The sequence below is a fragment of the Equus quagga genome, chromosome 12, assembly GCF_021613505.1.
Source record: "Equus quagga isolate Etosha38 chromosome 12, UCLA_HA_Equagga_1.0, whole genome shotgun sequence".
Lineage (NCBI taxonomy): Eukaryota > Metazoa > Chordata > Mammalia > Perissodactyla > Equidae > Equus > Equus quagga.
Window position 1 is genome coordinate 6,385,539 of NC_060278.1, and position 24,741 is coordinate 6,410,279.

General features: G+C 43.7%; 1 protein-coding gene across 2 annotated transcripts; it reads left to right on the top strand.

Annotated features, from left to right (window-relative positions):
- Positions 1-127: 127 nt before the first annotated feature.
- On the top strand, positions 128-22,821 carry MAP3K8 (mitogen-activated protein kinase kinase kinase 8). 2 transcript variants are annotated; one of them, XM_046679970.1, is made up of 9 exons: positions 130-911; positions 1,188-1,298; positions 5,033-5,391; positions 11,857-12,024; positions 14,183-14,444; positions 15,875-15,981; positions 19,830-19,982; positions 20,611-20,857; positions 21,723-22,821. In XM_046679970.1, the coding sequence occupies exons 3-9, from the start codon at positions 5,056-5,058 to the stop codon at positions 21,851-21,853; spliced, it is 1,404 nt and encodes a 467-aa protein (XP_046535926.1). In that variant the 5' UTR covers positions 130-911; positions 1,188-1,298; positions 5,033-5,055; the 3' UTR covers positions 21,854-22,821. The 2 variants fall into 2 exon arrangements, with proteins under 2 accessions (XP_046535927.1, XP_046535926.1); XM_046679971.1 differs by lacking the exon at positions 1,188-1,298 and having other exon boundaries at positions 128-911.
- The last annotated feature ends 1,920 nt before the right edge of the window (positions 22,822-24,741 follow it).

The window sequence follows — 24,741 nt, forward strand, 5'->3', positions numbered from 1 at the left end:
CGTGCGGACCACGGATCACGACACTCATTGTGTGAGGACCTGAATCGAAATCTGGGCAGGGCAGGCCGCGCTACCCGTAATCGCGGCTGGGTGCGGTTCTGAGAAGACTAGACGCTCACTGTGCCTCCTGCAGCGCGGCGGAGACAGCCCGCGGCGCGCCTGTGCCCGCAGGGCTTGGGGGTGGGCGCGGGGCCCGCAGCGCGCCCCCCCTGCCCGGGCCTGGAACACCCGAGTAGCGCCGCGGGCGCGAGCACTTAGGAAACACGATCTTCCTCCGGGAACCGGGCGGGGGTGCGGGGGCACAGTCTCCCTTTACAAATCTGCCACTGGGGCGCCCTCTACCACCGGGTTGTCCGGTCCTGAGGGAAAACTCCTAGGTGTGCCAGGCCCTCAATTGGAGAGGCAACTGCTGTCCGGGGGCCCCCCAGATGGCGCGGCGAGCCTCTCTCCGGCGCTCGGCCCGCGCCCCTCCCCGCTCCTCCCGAGTCCCGCCTTCTGCTCCGCCCGGGCGCCCCGAGGGCAAACGGGGGGGGGGGGGCGGACGGAATTTCCCAGCGCGGGGGCTCCGGCTTCCCCGCAACCCGGCAGTCTCTTTCTGTTTACGGAGAGAAAGGGGAAATGGAAAAGGCGGGGAGGCGGCGGCTGGCGTCTGCTGCGCCGCCCCTCGGCCGGCTCAGACGCCGTGAGTCAGGGGCCGACGAGGGCGGCCCGGCCTGGGGCTCACTCGTCCGCTCCGCTCTGGACGACGCGCCACGCTCCGGGGCCGGTCGCCCTGGCTCCAGCTTCTACTGCCGTCGGACCTCGGTGCCACGGCGCGCCCGGCTCCGGAGGACCGGCCACCTGCTGCGCACCGAGGCGTCGGGAGGCCGCGGCTGGAGCGCTCGGCCCACGGGGGCGCGCGGAGGCCGCAGGTAATCCACAGTTTGGGGACTCTGGGGTGTCTTTCTGATCGCAGCCCTTCTGGGTGCCCTAGCTGTTCCTATTCTGAAACGGAGGGTCCCCGCGGCAGAGGGGAGAACTCCGGGACTTGGGGAGGTGGAGGCGTGCCCGACACCCGCGCTGCTCCGCTTCCGTCCTCTGCGCGTGTCGCGGTTGCAGCCTGCACAGCTGGAAAGCACCTTGCGCAAGGGTCTCACCGAGTGCAGATCGCGACTCCTCCCCCTTCCTCCTCTTTCCCGGATCCCTAGCGCACCAGCACTTCGGGTGTGGGCAATGCGTGGGGAAGCAGGGACCCGCTGTCACCGCGCCTCCCGCTGCGTACGCCGCCTGGACGGCTGCCCTCTCCCTGCCGAGCCCCGGTGAGTGCACCTCGGAGGCAGGGGACCCGGCCGCCGCCCGCCCAAATGATGGGTGCTTTTATAATTTACAAGCCCTTTCAGGGTCTGCTGGCTGTAAGGACTGGAGGAAGGGAGTTGGGGTTGGTGGAGCAGACAGCCTTTTGAATAGCTGAAACTTATTTCATGCTTATAACTCGGACGTTGTTCTGTGACTAATGAGTCGTTATAGCAGAACACAAACGCTGGGCTTCAGGTCTAAGAATGCTAGGGGAAAAAATAATACTTCACAGATGTTTCCCGGTAGGAATGCGCTATCAGGACTCCGAAATCCTTCTGGTTCTGGGCGGAGAACGACGCTGGGAAGGAAGCAGGGCGTGCAGAGATTGTCCCAAAAGTTAACAGAGAAGGCCGTGAGCTGTCTTTAAGGGAAACGTTGCAATGTCTGTTTCACTTTTGGAAAGACGTATTTTGGCCCAGAATAAAGGACTGCTCCTGATAAAAAACGGGAAAAAACACAAATACTGTTACTTTACATGTCTGTGGCCTGAGTCTTAGGTTTTTGCCAAGTGGAATATAATCTGATTCCGGCAGACGCCCCCAGCTCTCTGATGCATTGAGGTTTGCGTGCGGGACTTCTGGCAGATGGCCCTTAATTAAGGACTTGCTCGTATAAGGAGAATCGGATAGATGAGACCTCTAGATGTCTTGAAGTAGAGTCGCTGTGCTTCTATTCAGCTAGACTGTGTCATTCTGGGTCCTTTTGAGAACAAAAATATAATAAGAAATGTGCCCTGGGAGGCAATGTACTATTTCGGCAGAAAATATCTTTTAAATGGGAAGTACCGCAAGGTATAATCGTCCTTTGTTAGGCAGAAGCTGATCCCTGAAATCTTGGCCGTTTTCATTCACACTTACCAGGAAACCCTCAACGTTTGTTTATGCAGATACAAGTACCCAAGAGTGTGACATTAATGTTTTGGAATAGGATTTCCTCTTGATTTTATTGCTGGTTCCTGAAACAGTTTGAAGCAAATAATTTCGACTGTATTTGCCCATTTCTCCATTTCTAAAAGTGCCATCCTCGTCTACTCCGTTAAGAAGTAGGAATTTTATAAGGATTTTTTTTTTTTGGTAAATTGTATGAGGAAGGGTCTCTATTGTTGAGCTAGAATATCTTCACAGTCCACACTTTTTCTAGATGGCTACTGATCATGAATAACGCGGAAATCATTAGCGTGTTGTCTGCTTAATTACGGCCTGAAAGTGCTGAGGGGCTTTGCGGGGGCATTTGAGGGGGCGGGCTGGTCACCAGGTTGCTCCGGGAGCCTGCTGGGCGTGAGAGGAGCCGGGCGTTGCTAGGGAATTATGCCCGGATCCGGAGACTGCCCCCGAGCCACACTCCGCCGCGCCCCCGCCCTCCTTCCCCTGCTCCCTCCTTTTCTTCTCCTCCTCCCGCCCGGCCCCCCAGCACGCAGTTTAGGGGTGTGTGTGTTTAACCTCTTGCTTCGGTTTTGCATATAAATGCTTGAGATGCTTGAGACTTTCTACAGGTTTGAAAGACCAAAAGCTGTCTTTCCTCTCTGGGTCAGCTGAGTGTGCTGTAAAGGGTCCGAATGGACTTCTCCCTCTCTTTCTTGAGCCCTGTTGCTACTGGGAACTTTATTTTCTCTCAAGTTAGCCATTTCATAAGTCAGTCCAGGAGCCTTGGAACTCTTCAGCCAGTAGGGTCCTAAATCAGGCTCTTTTTATTTTAGCTTCTGTTTTTCAGTAAATTCGACACGCAGAAACTGCAACTAAAATGGCTCGATGAAACCAAAGTCGAATGTTCCTCTATTAACCTAGGAAATTCCTTTCATAACCCCACAGGCTCCAAGAGCTGCAAGATCTCTGAGAGGGAGCTTCCTGGCTCTCTGGATGTAACTGGTGGTAACAGCTATCAAAGCAGTGTGCATAGGTTTCTGCCTTTTTTCGCTGTCTCTTGTCTTGGATGCAATCTTTAAAACCTTACCGTGAAGAAGTTGGGGGAATAGGTAGCCACATCCCTTTTGCTGATAAGGAAGGAGGTCTCATGCAGTGTGTGCAAAGCCAGGAGTCTGACTCTGTACTTCTCTCTTTTAAGCTCATAATAGCAACTCCAGTGACACAACTGATTTACTGTGGGCCAGACACTGCATGAGCACCTTTTGCACATGACCTCCTTAACTCTCGCACCCACCCTGTGAGGTAGGTGCTGCTCAGCACTGCTTCCATTGTACAGATGGGGGAGTGGAGGTGCAGAGAGGTCAAAGTACTAGCCCAAGGTCACGCAGACAGTAGATGAGGGGCCGAAATTTGACCCCAAGCAGTCTGAGTCTTGATGGAATGTCAGACTCCAGGATGCTAGACTGCTTTCCTTACGTCAGCAAGTGATTGTCAAGTCAGTTAACGAGGGCACTACATTGCATGGTTCTTTTCTCAAATGAGATTCACTCAGCTGATGGCTGGGTCATGCGTTGCAGGTGGCCCCGTGGTGGAACGTTTCCTGGAGCTTTGCCCTTGTGCTCCGGGTTGATGGAGGCCTGTGGCTTTCAGCACTGAGTGTCGAATGTGTTAAAGGTTCGTGCTTTTAAGAACCTGGAACCTCTTTCAGAGAGAGGCTGTGCGTTCAGGAGCGCAATAGTTTAAGTAGGCATACATGCCTCCAAATTCTCTGAGATCTCTTAAATCCTTTGTCTTTAATCCTTTGGAATGGACTTGTTCTGAAGTCCTGAGTAACAGCGTCATGTTTTACCCTTGATCTACCCTTTTTTGTTCTCATTGGCAGATCCCCAGGTGTAGCCCTTGCTTTGTATGTAAGAACTGAAATATGATATTGGCTAACACAGTTCGTTGGTCTCACGTGTGTCTTACTTGGGATAGATTTAGCTTCCCTGGCCTCTTTGTAATTCTACGACTTCTGGAGAGTTATTGACCTAGATATTAGATTAACCTTTTTGGACCCTTGAAATCTATGCTCTGTACTGTTAAAGAATTCTAGTCCCAAAGGGGACAGCTGATTCACAGGTTAAATGAATCTTCTTTCTCATACTCATCGATGGCAGAACAGGGATTTGAGGCTTGCTGTCCCCCTTCTAAATGAGCTGTTAAATTCATTTGCATCAGAATTGTTCCTGCAGTTTGACCTATCAGCATCAGATTTGCTTCCATTAAAATCCATCTTACGTGCTTCTGGCTTCAGGGCTTGAGTTTTATTTGCCAAGTTAGCTCCTGAATTTGCTAAAGTAGTTCTTTTTCTTTAAAGTCACCCAAGGCATAAAAGCCACCGGAGCTGTGTGTGGGGAGCACTGTCCCTGTTTGTGGGGAGCTCTGTCCCTGTGTGTGGGGAGCATTGTCCCCTGGCGGAGCAGCAGGGTGGAAGCTGTAAAGCACCAGCCTGGAGCCTCAGCTCCTCAGATTTCTGAGCTGCTCCTATTTATGTTTATATTTGGTGAAAGTTTGTTTTCAGTGGCTATAGCTGATGCCATCAACTCAGTGAGTGAGTAACATATAAGCTCTCTGAGTTTTCCCTCTGCAAAGTGAGCAGCTGGACTAATGGTTAGTTAAGGTCCCTTTCTTCACTGTCTGTCAACTTGAATTCACACACACTGTTGACGCAGGGCCCTCGTTTTGTAGACATGGGCATAGAGAGGCCCATTCCCAGTTTATGTCCAGTTCCCATGAATCTCAAAATGCAAATACAAATATAGCAAACTAAGTATTTGTGTTTTCTTTTGCAGATTCTCTACAAAGCACAACAGTAATGGAGTACATGAGCACTGGCAGTGACAACAAAGAAGAACTCGATTCATTAATTCAACATTTGAATGTGTCTGATATAATAGACATTATGGAAAATCTTTACCCAAGTGAAGAGCCACCAGTTTATGAACCCAGTCTAATGACCATGTGTCAAGATAGTAATCAAAATGAGGAGCGCTCAGAGTCTCTGCTACTCAGTGGCCAAGAGGTGCCTTCGTTGTCGTCGGTCAGACGTGGAACCGTGGAGGAGCTGCTTGCTTTTGCAAACCATATATCGAATACTGCAAAGCGTTTTTATGGACACCGACCACAAGAATCTGGAATTTTATTAAATATGGTATGTTTTTTCCTTGATGCAGTTGAGTGCTGTGTGTTCAGCTTTATTACTGCAGCTTCATTTAACGCAGGGTAGCATTCACACCTGCTTTAACCTGGCTGCCAGGTATGGTTTTTAAAAATGCAGTATCTGTAAGAATCCCCTTCATGTTAAAGATGCAAAAATGTCTTCATTAAAAGTCCATTTAAAGAATTTTTTCCATATTTTAGTAGTAGTTTTACAAACAAGTAATTCAGAAGAGTGTATTTTAGTTTAACTGTTCGTTAAAACGCTCATCATCAATTAGGCAAAAGAGAAAGGCTTAATGAGAATTTTTTATCTGAGAGGGAAGAAAGACTTTAATTAATATTTTTGAAGCTGAAATTTTTGCTCCTCTCTTGTCACATCTTGAAATGTCACAATATTAGTATTGGCTAAATATGGTTCTTGCAGAAATGTGATGTGTAGGCAGTAAATAGCTATCCACAGATTCACCTTCCTTAATTGGCAAGGTATGAATGCCAAATAATATATTTGCTTAGTCATCCCAAGTATGTAAATAATCCAAAATATTGTGACAATACTTGGTTGCCACAATCATAGGTCAGGTGATGTGTTTAGGTGTGCCTGAGATTCTGTCAATCTCTTAGTATGTCAGAGGTGAACGGCGGTGCTGGCTAAAGGTGATCCAATTTTTTAGAAAAGAACAATTTGCAAAGGAGTGGGTGGCAGCTTGCAAAACGTGCTTATTCATGAAAGTGACCCCTTTCCTTTGGTGTCTCTAAATGGCAAAATGGCTAATGATGGGGGAAGGTCACTGCTGAACAAGTAAAGAGTCTGGACAAAGTTTGTAATTATTTTGGGTTTTTTTTGCATACCACGTTCATTCAATTAAAAACAACACAGCAGTTTAGGTCAGCTATGGAGTGAATTGTTTTGTTAGAAGCCAGTGGTGTTATTACATTCTGCACGGTCACGTGACTTGCTTTGGTCTGGATATACCAAACTGTATTTAATAGTTGACTTGACTTTACCTGGAGAATAGTACTTCTTCTTATCCATGGGAGGTAATAATTTGAACTAGGAGCAATGCCTGATTTTCTTAGCTAAAATATAGCTGGACAACTCTGGTTCAAAATAATATATATGTCTGTGATCAGAAACATAATGGTTTATGTATTTCTGTCTCTTATATGAATTGGTATTTTTAAGGAAAACATGCAGAATAAACAAATTATTCTTGCTTGTAAATATGTAGAGACTTAGGTATATTTCCCCTGGGCCATCAGACTGATGAGAGATGGGCCATAGAACTTCACTGGGAGTGTACAGAAGGGAATTCAGGAAAACTATAAGGAGTACAAAGCAATAGCTTCCTGAATGAAGGTTTTGGAGTACAAACAAAATGCTAGTGCAAAAAAGGAGATCAAGGAAGTAAAAATTTTACCAGCAAAGGGTAAGAGTGAAATGCTGGCAGTCCTGCCATGGAGGGCTGACAGATAGATGCATATTCAGGAGAAAATTTAAGAACAGGACACATAAGGGCAGGGATCTTTAAAACTTTTAAAGGATTTTTATTTTAAAAATGATCAAGAATATAACATGTAAAGCAGGAAGAGTTAAAAGTGAATTGAAGATAACAGGAGAAGTTTAAAATCCACAAATCAAGCCAGTGTTTGATGGCTCTGGGGGCCGTGGTTGCCTTTCCTGTCACTGACCTGAAGGATTGTTACAACCCTGCAACTGCTAGTGACCTATCGCAGCTCTGTGGTCCATGGCTAATGGCATGGGAGTTGCGAGGTGCCGTCGCTGATCGTAGCCAGCCTGAGACAAGATGCTACAAGAAGCAAGCTTTGCTTTTGGCTCCCTTTCACCCTCATGTGATGCTCTCCTTGGAACCATCCTGCATTCAGAACCTTTCTCTTCCCCATCCTCCACCGAATACCCTATCAAAACTTTTCTCTTCTGGGTTCCTTTGCTGCTCTCTGTCTCTCTGCTTTACAAAATGACAGCAAATATCTACCAAATAAATAAATTCCAAGGTAAAATCGATCTATGAAGTTTATCTACATATGGGCCAAATCCTTTCGTTCAAGTATCCCTCTGTTTCACTTGCTAGACATGACTCCAACATCTGCAGTGTATCAGGTGCTTTTCCAAGTGTTGCACAGTCTGTGCCCTCTGGTACCTTACTGCCTGGTGAAGGCAGGAGGCAAGTAAACAGGCCATTATCATGCAGTGTGGTACTTCCCAGTGCAACTACGCCCTGATTGCTAGGGCAACGTGGAGCAGGATACCTCACATAGCCAAGCGGGTGGGTCTGGGCAAGGGAGAATGTCAGAGAGGCTTCCAAGAGGAGTTGACGCCTAAGTTATTGACTTGGAGTTAGACAGATGAAGGGGATGGAGAATGGAGGGTGTTCCAGATGAAGAGAAGAGTATGTACAAAGGCCTGGAGGCATGGACACGTGGTGTGTTCCAGGCAACCAACAACCACAACATCCATGGAGGTAATTAGACAGGACGGAGGACCAAGAATTAAAAAAATATCCGGAAGCATAGGCATGTTAAATGGTGGTCTATGTGTGTGCGTGTGTGCTGTTTTCCTAAAAATAATATTTAATAAAGATTCCACCAACGTCCAGCAGGACCTGGGGGAGAACCTTGAGAGACTGATGTAGGGGTTGCTTTGTGTGAGAGTGCTACTAGTTATTTCTAGTCTAGACAAATTCATAACCTGATCTGGAGATGAATAACCCAAAATGGATTCCATACACTCAAGTCTTTGGTGATTATTGGAGAGCTGAAGGGCCCCAAAGGGCTCGCTCATAGACATGGGTGTGAGATGCTGAATGCTGTTCCTTAGGGCTTAGTCATGGAGTCCTGGCTTCCCAGAGTTGAAAAAACCTTAAAGATACTTGAGTCAAATTCCCTGTCTAGTGCTTGAATCACCCCATTCATCATCTCCAATAATTGATGGTGCATTTTGGTCTGTGCTGGAAAATCTCCTGTGATGAACAGTTCATCATACACTGGGGCATTTCATTTCGTATTTGGCCAGTTCTGACTGTAAGTAAATCCTTCCTTATATAGGACTAAAATCCATCTCCTACTCTCTTAGTCTTCATTCTACTTTTTGGCCATAAACAGGTATATATGATGAATAGTGGTGAAAACTGATGCCAGGGAATGAAATAAGTGTGTATGTACCTCAACTCAGAATGGGTCAGCTGTGTGACCTTAGACTAGTTATTACATCTCTCTGTGCCTCAGTTTACTCATCTGTAAAATGGGTAACATGATAGCATTTACTCCATACCGTTGTTGTTGGGAACAAATCATGGCTGCATGTGACCTGTTTACACACAGCGAGTGTTGAAAGAATGCAAATCATTGTGGTAGTTGTTGTTGTATGCAATTGTTACTCTCCCCCCTTTTGACAGTCTTCCAATATTCCAGAAATTGCAGATTCCCCACATCTTCTCTCTTCTTTCACAAACGCTTCTAATTGTATCTGCTGCTGCTTGTGCATGGGGGTGTTAACTCTCCTTGTCATCTGGATAGCGCCCTCAGCTCAGGCCTGTGCCATGCCTGTCCTACAGCTCAGAAGTTGAATGTGGCGGTCCAGTCGTTATGTGACCACCAGAGTAGGATATGGCCAGCTCTGCCTTTGTTCTAGACAATATGCTTCTTTGAACATAGCCTAAGGTCACATGCATTTCACAGCAGCCACAGCCCACTATATTCCACAATAAAATGGAATTTATTTTTACCAAAATACCTAAGAATTTTTCTCAAGTGCTGCTCCTGGGCCCAGTATTGTTTAGTATGGATAATAGTGATCTGGACGAGGACATCGAAAGCGTGCTTATAATGTCTGCACTGGAAGATGGCTTTGGTAAGTGGAAGAATTGCAGAGATAAGCAGCATAGAGTTCTGTAAGATTATTTGGGAGGGCCCCCAAAGGAAGAAGAAGGAGGGAAAAAAATTATCTCAAACCCAAATAGGGAAGGCCTGGGGCTGGGGAAGAACCAGGGTCTTTGCAGAACTGCAACTGGTCGGCGCTGGCATATCACACTTTCCCTTCAGGGCCTATCATCAAAGGTCACCGTGGAGACCTTGTGGGGCGCTCCGAGGAGGGTGCCCAGGAGATGGGAGATTGTAAAGTAGGGGGGAAGGAACTTGCGGTATTTGATCTAAAGGGGAGAAGGGTACTCCATGATGTGGAAATGTAGGCTTTTAATGACTGGGTTTTGATCATGGCTCAGCTTTAATTACAGCTTTCTGGAAGCTCAAGGGCTCTTATCTAAAGAACAGGACCTGTGGTTTTGGGGTCCGACAGAGCTAAGTTCAAATCCTGACGCTGTTACTGCCCCACAAGTTGCTTAACCTCTTGAAGCCAGTTTCCTCATCTGTAAAATGGAGATAAAAATAGTACTTATCTCATAGCACTGTCATGAGACTTTGATGAGATAGTGTATTCAAGTACTGAGCGCTGTGCTGGCTGGTGATGCGCACTCAGTGTGTGGCTCTTAATATTCTCCATCCCTTGGATAGACTGAGAGGACACTGGGTCAAACTGGGTTAGACAACAGCAAAACTTACACGAACGTGAGTTAAACACTGAAGTTGATAACTTAGAGGAAATGGTGACATTGCGTCTGTAAATATTTAATAACAAGAGAGAGGCAATAAGCTAGTGCAGTTGAGTGCTGTCAGTACGGTTCTGTCTAAATGTGGAAAGGGTCTAAATTCATCACATTCTTAGCATGCTATCAAAAGAGGCCTCCAGTAACTTGAGGTGACACACTTCTTGAAAGAAGGTCGTATTTCAAACAAGTCAAGACCGTGGTCCTGTGCTCATTCATTTTCCCTCTGTGGCTCTGCCCAGGATCCTGCACAGAGGGAGCGCTCGGTAAATATTTAATTTTTAAATTTAGTGACTTCACATTTCTAGGTATTGGAGTTGTTCTCTACTTCATTCCCTGACTAATAGTGAACACATCTGTTTGTGGGGTGTCGCTAAGATTAGCAATATGGAGACCAAATGAATAACCCCGGTAGTTTCTAGAACTATTCCCGTAACATGACTGTGTGAGGAGCTCCATGCATCGGTAGATGAATCAGCCCATCATTCTTTTCCCATGTGGTCCACATTCCCCTCAGCTTCTTCTGTGCTTGAAATGACGTCATTTTGATAGTTTCATAATTCCTGGATTCATAATCTGAAGTCGTAATATTACTAATTACATTGAAGGAAAACTTGAACTTTTGAGACTTTTTATTCCTTGAAAGAACACTTCAAACATTTTTCTTTTAAAGATTGGCACCTGAGCTAGCAACTGTTGCCAATCTTCTTTTTTTTTTTTCCTGCTTTTTTTCTCCCCAAATCCCCCAAGTATATAGTTATATATTTTAGTTGTGGGTCCTTCTAGTTGTAGCATGTGGGATGCCACCTCAGTGTGACCTAATGAGCAGCGCCATGTCCGTGCCCAGGATCCGAACCGGTGAAACCCTGGGCTGCCGCAGTGGAGCACGCGAACTTAACCACTCGGCCACAGGGCCGGCCCCCACTTCAAACATTTTTTACACGTGTGTTCCAGGTCATATCTCCCATGGACTACCTTGTTAATTTGTTTTAATTTTAATTATTTCTCCTTCTAACTTGCTTACTCTTTAAAAATCGAGATATACTTTATATGCAGTAAAATACACAGATCTTAAATTTCTGGTTGATGAGTTTTGATAAATGCACATCCCCTTGTAACCCACACTGCTGTCAGGGTACGTCTCTTCATTTTTGAGTCGACTGGTTTTGAAATCTCTTGTTCTAAAGTGCTTGCTCATGCACTCTTGGAGGTCAGAGGTCATCTATCTCTTGTTCATAGCTGCCTCCTCAGCACTAGCACAGTGCCTGGCATGCAGTATGTTCTCAATATATATTAAATGAGTAAGTAGGTGGGAAATAATTCTGCCCTTACTTTATTTATGTAGCACTGTCAGCTCATATCTCTGGCATAACACATTGTTTTCCACACTCCTCCATGATCCTCAGTTAATTTCCACGTTCTCTCTGTATGCATCAAGTGTGAGTAATAGCTATGTGGACTAACAGGTTAGCACATTTTAATTGGAAACAAGTCAACTTGCAGGCAGCATTTATATTTATGCAATCTTTATTTTCAGCCTTTTGGTCAGATCCGTCATACTCCCTTAGATAAATAATTTTTAAAGTTCTATTTAGCAATTAATTACTCATGAATAATATGATCAGGTCTGCCCAGGGACGTGTTGCTGTTACATGCTTTCTCTGTCTTGCTGAAGCTCTAAATATAGTCTCTGTACACTGTTAGGGTTATACACAGTGACATCACTTTCAAGCACTGTGTATAGGAATTTGATCTAAAGTAACCAGTTTCTAAAGGGTGGGTCTTAGCAAAGGACTTTGCTGAAATTCTCACCCTCTTGCATCTTTATCGTGTTGTAGGTGATCACTCCCCAAAATGGACGCTATCAAATAGACTCAGATGTTCTCCTCATCCCCTGGAAGCTGACGTACAGGAATATTGGCTCTGATTTCATTCCTCGGGGGGCCTTTGGAAAAGTGTACTTAGCACAAGATATAAAGACTAAGAAAAGGATGGCGTGTAAATTGGTATGTACTTTATAACCAGACAGCATGCACTGCATGTTTGACGTTGTGGCTTTTGTTTGTTTGTTTGTTTGCATTACTCAAAGTTGTTACCCTTTGACTGGATCTTATCTGAGGGTACCCTGTCCAAATTGTCTGTGTTTTATGGATTTGCTTGCTACCTGGAAGCGTTCAGCCCCTTGGTCTAAGTGGGTGGTTGATTATAATCTGGTTTGCCCTGATGAAAAAGACAGTCCTGCTGGCTTATTTAGCACCAGCTTGGATAACGTCATCCCTCTTGTGGTGGGGCGGGGTGGAGGGGAGCTCTCCTGCAGGAGCAAATCCGTGTGCTGTTTCTTTAATGCCACCCACTGAGGAGGGAGCCAGGCAGGGAAGCAGAAGCTGGCAAAGCTGCAGGACTCCTCAGGACTGCAAACTAAAGAGCTGAGTTTAACTAGACGAATTATTGAAAAGACCCCATCTCTTCTTATTAAACAATCATTGCTCCAAACTTTGGAAAACTCTTTGGCATATCTACCTAAGCTGAGCATGCACACACCCTCTCACCCAGCAATTGCACTCCTGTAGGTACAAACCCAACGGGCGTGTACACCAAAAGCTATGTGTCAGAACCTTCCTAGCAGCACTATTTGTAATAATCCCAAACTGGAAGTTTCCAGATGCTGAAATGTGGTATATTTACACGATGGGATACCGTACAGCAAGGAAAAGAAGTGGTTTACAATTACAGTAATGTCAATGTATCTTATAATCATTTTGTTGAGCCAAAACAGCCAGACCCAAAATATCTATGGTATGAGATTCCACTTATAGAAAGGCCCAAAATGAGCTGAACAAATCCAGGCGCGTGGAACTCAGATTAGTGGGTCCCCTCGAAGAGCAGTGACTGGAAGGGGTCAGGAGGGGGTTTCCGGGATGCTGGTAGAGTTCTGTTTCTTGATCTGGATGATGGTTACATGGGCGTGTTCAGCTGATAATTCATTGAGTTTGATAGTTAAGCAGTTTTACACTTTTATCTATGTCTGTTTTACTTTAAAGTGCAATAAAATAAAATCACTTGATTTAACCAAAAATAAAATGCAAAGTAACTGCTGAATATCATCTTAGTCTTTCTTATTGTAATTAAAAGGTCAATAATATCTTGACCTCATTAGTTCCCTCATAAAGATTTGCTAGAATATCAGTTATTAAAAGAAAAAAAGGAAGTGTTATAGTCAGGCATTTAAAGCTTGCATTTAGAGGGGACATGTTTAAGTTCTTTTAAAAACAATCTGATGACATTTTAGAAAGATCTTAGAACCAAAGTGTCTAGTTTTTCAGTTTCATCTCAAAAGGCATGGGAAAACAGCTTTGTGGGTTTGTTTTCCTTTTAGTACTTATATTTAATTTTTAAACTATATTTTTTCTTAAAACAGAAAAACATATAAAATGATTAACAACCCTGAATAGATTCGAAAGGGTGTAGCTGAAGAATGAGATCCCTTTCCTTGAGGTCACTACTGATAACGGGTTCTTATGTGTCCTTTAAGAAAATGTCTATGGACATATGTATGTATAGTTTAAAAATGTTTTACAACTAGGAACATAAAATATGTACTTCTGCATCTTGTTTTTTTCATCTAACACTATATTTTGGAGAAATCCCATGTCCATATGCACTGTGAAAGATCTGCTTCTTTATTAATACCTGCCTGGTTCTCTGTAGAATGGATGGCCGGTGCTTATTTTAAATGCACTGTTAGAGCATAGACCGTGGGACCAAAGACATACTATTATTTCAAGACAAGCTGAAATATAGAAAATACAACCTAAAAATCTAGGTGCCATAGAAATTACACATAAAATAGATAGGAAATTATCTCTCTTTTGATTCAATCATAAATAATTCTTTGGCTGGATTTCTACGTTCTAAATGAAAATAATATTTCATTTTCTTTGTTTTTTATTTTACTTTGAATCGTTTACCTAAAGCTGACATAATGTAAAGGCAGATCTGGAGTAAACATTTTCTTAACTCGGCAGTACAATTTCATAATCAGAGTATCCTTGAGGGCTATTATTTACCTTCTGGCTTGTGGGTTGACCTGCATTATATGTGCATATATTTCACTATCCACTATCCTGGGGTTGTTTAGCATCTTACTGGATTTTTGTGTTTCAGATCCCCGTCGATCAGTTTAAGCCATCCGACGTGGAAATCCAGGCTTGCTTCCGGCACGAGAACATCGCTGAGTTATATGGCGTAGTCCTGTGGGGTGAAACGGTGCACCTCTTTATGGAAGCAGGCGAGGGAGGCTCTGTTCTGGAGAAACTGGAGAGCTGTGGACCGATGAGAGAGTTCGAAATTATTTGGGTGACAAAGCATGTTCTCAAGGGACTTGACTTTCTACACTCGAACAAAGTGATTCACCACGATATTAAACGTGAGTTGTCTTCGGATGTGTACCTTTTTGGCTTCGAGACTGGTTAGACAGGCCGCACGTAGGCTCCTTCCTTCGGTCTGAAGATCTTCAGTGGCAGGGAGGACAGTCCCTCAGAGCACTTTCCACCTCCCTCTGCTGTGCTCCTGAAACATGGCTTAGAATCAGGCCAGGTCACTGGCGCTTTCCAAGTCATAAGGAAGTATGATTATCCAATTGAAGAAAAGATTATAGCCACACATCTATTAAGTACTGCCTACGCCCTTGTTAATAAGACTTGAAAATGGTAATTTTCTTTAAAACACACACACATACCCTCACATATTCTTGAGAAACAAATAGCTTTTAAATTTTGAGCATCAATTTGGCGAGTGTCCATTAAACAAACCTTCGCTGGCTGCTTTCTCAGAGTAAGAGATGATGGGGAAACACACAAGAGAGACCCACGATGAACCCTTAATATCTCATGACAAATTGGACTAGCCGCACTTTTACTGAAAAATAAAGGGTATTTTACTTTTTCTTTTAGAAAGTAGCTTGATAACAGTATGCTTCTATCTTAGAATTTAAACCTCAAGCTCTTGAGCATTATTATATTTTTTCCAGCATTATTGAGATATCATTGACATATATAACCGTGTAAATTTAAGGTGCACAATGTAATGATTTGATATGTGTATATATTGCAAAATGATCACCGCAATCAAATTAGTTAATATATCCGTCACCTTAGTTACAATGCTTAGTTACAATGCTTTTGTTGATGAGAACTTTTAAAATCTACTCTTTGCAACTTTCAAATATACGTTATAGTATTATTAACTATGGGCACCATGCTGTACATTACCTCCTCGGAGCTTGTTCATCTTCTAACTGAAGTTTGTGCCCTTCGACCACCTTCACCCATTTTCCCCACCCTCACCCACTGCCCCTGGCAACCAGCAATCTGTTCTCTGTTTCCATGAGTTCAGGTTTTTTTAGATTCCACATATAAATCATCTCATACAGTATTTGTCTTTCTCTGTCTGACTTATTTCACTTGGCACAATGCCCTCTGTGTCCATCTTTGTTGTCACAAATGGTAGGATTTCCTTCTTTTTTACAGTTGAATAATATTCCATTTTATATATACATACACATATATCACATTTATCCATCGATAGATACTTAGCTTGTTTCTATGTCAACTATTGTATCTTGAGCATTATTAGTAGTTACAATCATTTATATCCACGTTGACTGAATTCTTGACATACCTGAAGTGATTTCCACCTAAACTCTCACTAGATTCCTCCTCCTCGTTTAAGCATATTGTGTCTATCTCAGTTGGGAAGCACTTCAATTATTCTGATTTGGGACTCGTTTTAAGTAATGTTTTCATTATTTATGGGTATATAGACAATTTTATGCTAAAAACTTTCCTCTCTTTATAGCTAGCAACATTGTGTTCATGTCCACAAAAGCTGTTTTGGTGGATTTTGGCCTAAGTGTTCAGATGACTGAAGATGTTTATTTTCCTAAGGACCTCCGCGGAACAGAGGTAATTATGTTCCCACAAGAGTGGTCAATATTTATTAAGAGTATAAATAAAAAATGTTCTAGTGTTGACTGCAGAAAGGACAAAAAAGGGGAGAAAAACCATTGCATTACATTATTATGACCATTGGAACGTATTTAATGAGCCCTTGCTCTGCACCAGATACTCATTTTAGTGCTTTAAATGAATTATAGTGTTTAATCCTCATGGCAACCCTGTTATTGGTAAATTGGTAAGTTCGTAGGCACGTACTATCATGATTCCCATTTTACGTTAAGGAAATAAGCTTGAAGAGGTTAAAATAAACTGCCCAGAGCTACTTGGCTATTGATCCTTCTGGGGCTTGAACCTAGTTTTCTCTGAGTCTAAAGTCTAAGGTGTAACTACTATGTAACTTTTTGATATAAATAATACATGTAGTCTTAGTATAACTAATATTGCTATTTTGGTTCTATTACAACCATAATTTTCATGGTCACTGATAATATTTATTGAGAGCTGTGACAACATTTCAGGATGATCCTTAATCCTTGGGATCCTGTAATAAACCTCAAGTGTATTATCTAGCACAAATAAATCTTATTGAAGTTATAAACTAGCTATATGTTGGACTCATTTGTGAAGCAAAAAAACCCAAGGCCAAAATAAAAACCAAACCTTCTGGAATTTAAATGAGATTTAGAGAAATGCATTCGTGGGCTTTCCAATAACCTGTTTAATTTAACATTCCCATTATTGGGCTGCATAGTTGATTTGATTCAAGTAGGGAACGTCTGTTGAGCATCTGCCCTAGAGTAGCTGTTGCAGGTTCCTGGGACAGCGCACTGGACCAGGCCCACGAGGATCATGCCCTCGGTGGTTTGCATCAGTCCTCACTCTTTGGTGAAAGAACCTATTTTAAATTTACCCGAATTATCAAACAACCAATAATTTAGTTCACAGTAGGTTGTGATGGGCCTGGGGTTGGATGCAGCTGGGAAGGTAAGTGAGTGTAGAAGCTGCCTCACTGCCCATGTCCCCTACAGTGGGATGCTCACTGTCCCAGCCTTTCAGCCCCATGCCCTGCTCTCTGCCGGAAGTGCCCCCAGGAAATAGAGAGAGGGCACGGGTGGCACCTTTGCCTCAGGATTACCAGGTCAGTCTTGGTGTTCAACCAAATGGCAACCCTTAGACTAGCTAATAGATGTATTGCACTGACCTCACTTGCAATGTCAAAAAAAATTATCTTCATTTTGAACCAAGATTTTCTAAGCCTTTTCTTAACTCTCTCAAAGCAAAGACCCACCTGGGCAACAGATCAAATCCTTGTTTTTGCTGATATTACTGAAATTATTCTGGAAAATACTTGAGAGAGGATTCTGGGCAGTCATCTTTGAACAGAATAATATTTGGAAGAGAAAACCATAGAATCCTTCACCAAAGCACAAAATCTAATATGACTTAATGCTTACGACGTGTTTTTTCGGAAAATGTTTCAGCATCTTTTGGCATTAGTCGTAAGTTCAGATATGTGACATTCTACCCCTTTTGCTGGAGCCAGTTTGAGAAACAAACTATTTATGGTATTAAAGATGGAAAATACCTTTCTCTTCCCAGCAGTGTGATCAAATTGAGCATTTTGCAATGGCTAGAGAAAGATAGGACTTTTCTGGGATTCTCTAGCAAAAGGAGAATGTGTGCTTGAGGATGAGATGATAACATGGTGTTGGCTCCTGGACGTGTTTGGATTAGTTCTTTTCACCAACTGTAAATTGCTTTTTATGAAATGCTAAACTGGCTTTGGTGTTTATAGTTATGAGCTCTTCTAATCCACTTGCATTTAATCCCTGTCTGGTCCTCATGAGTTGAAGTTGGATAGTGAGCCAGGCTGTAAGTCAGCAATGACCCTTTCGGCAAGCTCGCTTTGCTCCTCATACCTAAAGAGCCAATAAGATGTGACTGGTCGGGGTTGACCTTGCAGATTTGCTTTCCACTGGACTTGATCGCTTGGCCACTGCATGGCTGTGGATGATTTTTGATCCCTTGGTAGACCTCACAAACACTGCCACCTGTGTTTGATCTCTCTCTCAGTGTTCATATTCAGAGCATTATGTTATAAGCATGTAATACCTATACAGGGTTAATCCAGCGTATATTTAATCTATTATTTTTGAATTACATGATATATAGAAAGAATAAATAATGAATGTAAATAATTAATTAGAATAAAATAATTCTGTAATAAAGTAATGCTATAATTATATAAAAGTATATAGCATGGTCCTTTTCTAAAAGTGCTTATTTTCTGCTGAGTCTGTGTTTGGTCTTACTTGTTAAGTTAACATGTAATCATCACATGTGTGTGCGTGTGTGCACGCACACACACACATACATACACACAGTCTTGCCCTGTCTGATAAACATGTTGAGAGGTGCAGGGCTTGACCCCCGACCTCTAGACTCCCTTGCTCCAGTGCCCAGGCCTGAGGGTGTGCCCTCTCAGAGAGCCTCGCGTGGGTGGCCCCAGGCCTGCTTCATGCCTGCAGTCAGCCAGCCTGAGGAGTCCGCGAGCACCAGGCCCCGCTGCTCTGGCCCTTGCAGAGATTGAGGAAGCAGGAGCTCCGAGCCCCAGAGCTTCCTCGGGGGATCTGCCTGAGGGCAGCAGGATGCTGCTGTGGGGTCGCGTAGGGCCTGCAGAGCCCCGGGTGCACAGCTGCCTTGGTTACACCAACAGTACATTCTTTGCCCAATCCTGGCTTGGATTAATCCCTGCAAGGGCAGGAGGAGGAGACAGGCAGGCAATCCTCTCTTGACGGCTGATCCTACTGACTGCTTTTATTGTTTAACTTTGTGATTATATTTAGTAAGAAAGTCCTTCAGGATCCAAATGCCTTGTCTTTGCTTCAGGGAAAGTTTCAGAACAAGGAGCTCGGTTTCGCCTGTTTGCTGGGACAGAGAGAGAGAGAGAGAGAGAGAACAAGAGCAAAAGCCAGCCCGGAAGTGTGGTTAGGATGGGGAAACTGGGCAATTTCCCCAGTTTTTGTAAGCCAGTTCTTATTTACTGTGAATTGTATTCCAAGAACGCTAGCCCCCTTTTCCATAGTCAAATGACAGACAGTATAAAAACTTCTTAAAAGTAATATTGATAATTAGGATATTAAGTACTGTATGTCTGTACCAGCTATAAATATAAATCATTGGTCACCAGTGTTTGCTCTCTTTTCCTTTCTTTTTGGAGTTTAGAAACAAACACTTGTTAGAGAAACTATTTCTAAAACCAGCCCTGCTTTTCCAGCATTAACTCATGAAACTAGATGGAACTTATACATGTTAATATGGCATGCCTTTAATATTTGGTCACTGGCTGCGTGGTAGGTAGAAATAAGAAGTAGTTCATAGAAATGGCTAATTGGTTTCACTTTTACAACATTACAGTTTTAAGTTCTTCTCTTCCAAGTGAGTTGTGTTAATACCCTGTGGATTTCTGCCGCCTTTTATTACTGCAGATTTTTAGAGGTTTGGCAATTTGTAAACGTGAAGTGAAGAAGTACATTTGAAGTGTGCATTTAAATATGAAAGGAATTGGTGTTTTAATAAAAAAATGAAGCCTCGATCGATGCTTTGCAGAACTTTGATGAGTGAGAGTCCTGGGTGGGTTCCTGGCTGCAGGGGCACTTCATGCCAGAGATGCCCGGCTCCCTGAGTGTGTGCCTGTGTTATTCTCCTTCCCTTAAGGGAACACAGCGATCACATGCTCTTCTGAAGGGATGAGGCATGCAGTAAACAGGGGAAAGGTGGATGAGCCAGCTTCCAGAACTGGAAACCCAGACAAATGAGGGGAGCCAGACGGATGTTTCCAACCTCTTTTTCAGATTTACATGAGCCCAGAGGTGATCCTGTGCAGGGGCCATTCAACCAAAGCAGACATCTACAGCCTGGGGGCCACGCTCATCCACATGCAGACGGGCACCCCACCCTGGGTGAAGCGCTACCCTCGCTCAGCCTATCCTTCCTATCTGTACATAGTAAGTGGGGGTCCCCCACGGGCAAGGGGGGAGAGCTGCTCTACCACCTCTAACGCTCACACATCCCGAGCTGGATGGTGGTGAACTAGTGACCCATGAGAGGAAGCTGAAGGTTCTTCCAAAGGGAGGAAAGCCCCATTCTTGCAAAGGAGGCATTGCTGTTTTAGTGGAAATTTACTGAAATGTACATTGGGTATAAATTATATGCTATTCCATTATAGCTGTAATAAAAAATGGCCACTTAGTAACATCAGGGTAGCATAAATCTTTGAGCGAAGGAAGTTGTATATGTTCTTTGAACACTTTCAAAAAAGAAAAAAAATGATAGTAGATTATAGGTCCCCATGGCAGCCTGACAGATAGTGGAACGTGCAACTCTCATTTTACCATTGAGAAATTCAGCAGCAGAGACTTCTGCCATGACCTTTGGGCCACTGTTCATATATAATGCTGTCACTGCTTATTCAAACCCAGCATCGGTGCCCTTAGCAGATTAAAGGGACACTTGTCATTTGCTGCAGGGCATGTGGTAGGAAACAGATGACTTTCCAGGTCTTGTTACCAGAATCTTTTTCCTGTTGAGGGTGTATTTCCATGTCAGTGATGCTGAGAGATTGTTTGTTGATAGATCCACAAGCAGGCGCCTCCGTTAGAAGATATCGCAGCTGACTGCAGTCCCAGCATGCGAGAGCTGATGGAGGCCGCCTTGGAGAGGAACCCCAATCACCGCCCCAGGGCAGCGGACCTGCTGAAGCATGACGCCCTGAACCCCCCCAGAGAGGACCAGCCGCGCTGTCAGAGCCTGGACTCGGCCCTCTTTGAGAGGAAGAGGCTGCTGAGCAGGAAGGAGCTGGAGCTTCCTGAGAACATTGCCGGTAGGGACGCCCCCTGTGGGCAGTGCCTCTTACTTCCCTTCTTTTCCATCTACGTCAAACCTCTCATGTAGCTCATGAAAACACTTGCAAAAAAATGAAGTGACTTCTTGAATGCCGTAAGTTGTTTGAGAAATTTCAGCAAGAATGTCAGCAAAAGCATAAAAAAAAAATTGACTAATTTACGAGCCAATCATAACAGGTTTTCAGCGCATATGTAGGTAACATAGTCATTGAGAATCGCCTCCAACTTGCTTTTTTGCAACAGAGAATCATTTGCCTTTAAAAACAAGTCAAGCAGGACACTTCTGTTGTTGGTAAAGAGCAGGGTTCTGTTTAATTCAATTATGATAAGCCACAGCAGTCTTTGCACAGATAAAATACTGAGTTTGAAGTCAGTTTGCATTTCTATCTTCCTCTGCTTAAATTCTCTTTGCAAACTTTGACGCCTTCCCAGGTAAGAAAGTCAGTATGCATTCCAGGAGCATAGAATATGCTTGGAGAGGGGTTTCTATTTTTATCATTAAAAATCTATGGCATTCTTAACCATTTTGGTCCAAACCCAGATGTCAAGCCTGGAATGCTTGTTTTCATTTCCCTGCTTCTTGTCTGACTTTTCTGTATTTAAAGAGAACCATCTGGGATGTTGGAAAATATGCCAGGAGTTCTAGCTAGTTTCTTGTTGTCATTGATTTTTTTGTCCCTGTTGTGTTACATAAACTAGCTCATAGCGTTCAAGTCTGTAGCTCTTATTAAAACCAGAGCTGAATGCTGTTTCATTAGGCCCAAAGTGTTTTTTTCGCAGAAGGTATTTATTGAACGTGTCCCCTGGTCACTTATTTCCTTTTTTCGACGTTTCCCTTTTCAGATTCTTCATGCACAGCAAGCACCGAAGAATCCGAGATGCTGAAGAGACAACGTTCTCTCTACATAGACCTTGGAGCCCTGGCTGGCTATTTCAACCTTGTTCGGGGCCCACCAACATTAGAATATGGCTGATTAATGACACCGTTTGCTCTAAATTAAGACTCAGCATTTATCTCTTGGAAGCTGGTTCTCCTGACTCTGCACAGGGCCTCCGAATAGTGAATTGTGTCATTTATGAGCCAGCGGTATGGGCTTCCACGACTCATGAATGTGACTCCACGTGGCTCCTGTGGGTTTGATTTGTCAAGCTGCCCTGCTACCTGCCAACTCTGAAGGTTCTCATTTCTCAGGTGGTGTGACTCACAGGAAGGAAGCTGAGCGTTCAGAGAAGAATCGTTTCTGGTGACTGATTCCATTCACTGTGCACTTTGCTCAAAATTTTGAAAATACCAATTGCGAGGATAATAGCCTCAAATTACTATTCTTGGTTCTAATTTAAGTATGGGAATTGCATTTAACTCAGAATAGTTGTTTTATGTATATTGGTGTATATTATATGATAACTCTTTGAGCCTTTGTTGGGAAAGTCTAGTAGAAATGAAAGTCATTATACTTTGGGTGAATAGAACAACTTGAATATTGTAGCAATAACCTGAACTAGCGTCTTAAAAATGGCTGATTAACTGGGAGCCGTCTGGCAGCAGGCCCCTAGTGACAGGTTCTGTTATGTTCCTATGGAAATATTTTGTACTGTACATGCTATGCTTAAAACATTTAAAACATGATGTTTTGAATGTGGATAAAACTGTGTAAACCACATAATTTCTGTACATCCCAAAGGATGAGAATGTGACCTTTAAGACAAATAGAAACGTTTGTAAATTTTTAAAGATGCTACTTTTATAATTCTTAAGACTCTATTTTCTTTTAAGCATTTGTATATTAAAATAGCATACTGTGTATGTTTTATATCAAATGCCTTCATGAATCTTTCTTATATAAATATATTTTTAACATTGTAAAGTATGTGAGTATTCCTACTTAGAGTATTTTTTTACATCATGCAAATGAAACCAACTCTTTTATCCAATGTGATGGTTCCAACCAAGTGAATAAATTCAGTATTTTTCCTTAATTATTGTGGAGAGTGTGATTCTCACCGGGACCGGGGATGGGTTACAGGGGTTGAGATATAGCTTGGAGGGGAACACGAATCACAAGAAGGCAAGAGTTTTGCAAATTGTGTGTATGCTCCTCTTCTGTTGCTGCTGTATCAAGCCATTATTGTCATCTGGGTTGTGTTGCATCCCTCTGGTACATTGAGGTAGAAAAATAATTGTTAGCCAGTGGGTCAGGCTAAGTGTGAGCCTATTTTGCATCTTGTTTTTATACATTTATACTACCTTTGAATATATGCTTGTGTGCTCTGTGCCTATTATTTTTTATGACGTTAATAACTAACTTGCCTTTGTATAAGGTAGATTTCAGTCACAAACACCAAATTCTAGTGAAAACTGTTGAATGGGAATCTGATCCGTCATTCACTGAGTGAATAGTATTACAGGTTTTTACATGTGTTATGTAAAACACACCAGCCCTGTAATTCTCATAGCACACACATGAAAGATGCATTGCTACCTCTGGTTTTTTTCAGAGGGGGAAACTGAAGCAATGTGAGGTTAGGTAACTTTATGCTCAAGATCACAGAGCAAGTAAAGAGACAGAGCTGGAATTTGAACCCACGGCTTTCTGACTCCAGCGCTTATGTTGTTTCTCATCTTGTGCTGCTCATAAGTGATGGATCGTCTTGCTGCAGAGAAAGCACGGTGCTCCCTCTGGGATTCAGTTCTCTAAGGGCAGAGGTGGATTTACCGCAAAGCTAATGCAGCCTCAGCGCAGGGCCCCTCACTTGATGGACCCCTCCACGGCCCTTTGCCTACTTTCGTATTACCGCAGATCAGGCCCGACAAACCTGGACCTGCCCCTGGGTCAAGGTACATAACTTTGGAAGATTTTCATGAAAAATGTTCTAGTTAACAAGAATTGAGTTCTAGTTAAGAAATTCCACTTAGAGAAAACCATTCCTTTTAAATAAATTGGAGCTCTTGTGGAAAGAATTGGGGATGTTTGTTTGCTGAGAGGTGATGAGAGGTGGTAGTGGCTGAGAAAGTGGTCATGAGCGCCACGAGGGGACGTTCAGGGCTGAGAGCTGTGCACTGGAGACGTGCAGAGCTGTTGACCTGGGAAGCCAAGAGTTGCAGCCAAGAATGGACCACCAGACAGAGAATCTGCTTAAGAGAAGCAAGGAGGCCGTGATGGGTTCCGAGGGAACCCATCTCCCACCTCCTTCTGAGAAGATGAGCAGTGGGGCTGTCAGGCTTGTGTGTAGCTAGGACATAACAATCAAATCCTGAAACCTCCCTCTGCCCACCTGATAATTCCCGCTTCAGGAGCAGGGCTTCTGATTGTGTGGGGCATTGGAATGCATGATGGAAGACAGGTGGGACCTTTCCACTCGGGCCTCACAGATCATCTTGTCTAACCCCCCTGTTAGCTACACTGGTGCATAGACATACTTGCTGGTGGTCACATGGCCAACACTGGAGCCGCCTCTTCTGATTATCACTACCCTCCTTGTGTTTGCCTTGAGGTCTAAAATAACCTGAAACAGGTGACGAAGTCTGCCTACCAGGGATTTGCTAGCCCTACTGAGAATTTGCCCATCCACTGGATGTCTGCCATGTCACAAAGCACCACAGCAGCACCTGAATTCAGTGGGACTGATTTCTGTCAGCTCCTTGTATTCCTTTCGGGTGCATGTCCATTGTCTGACAGACCAAAGCTAATCAATCTTTTTTTTTTGAGGAAGATTAGCCCTAAGCTAACATCTGCCACCAATCCTCCTCTTTTTGCTGAGGAAGACTGGCCCTGAGCTAACATCCGTGCCCATCTTCCTCTGCTTTATATGTGGGATGCCTGCCACAGCATGGCTTGCCAAGCGGCGCCATGTCTGCACCCGG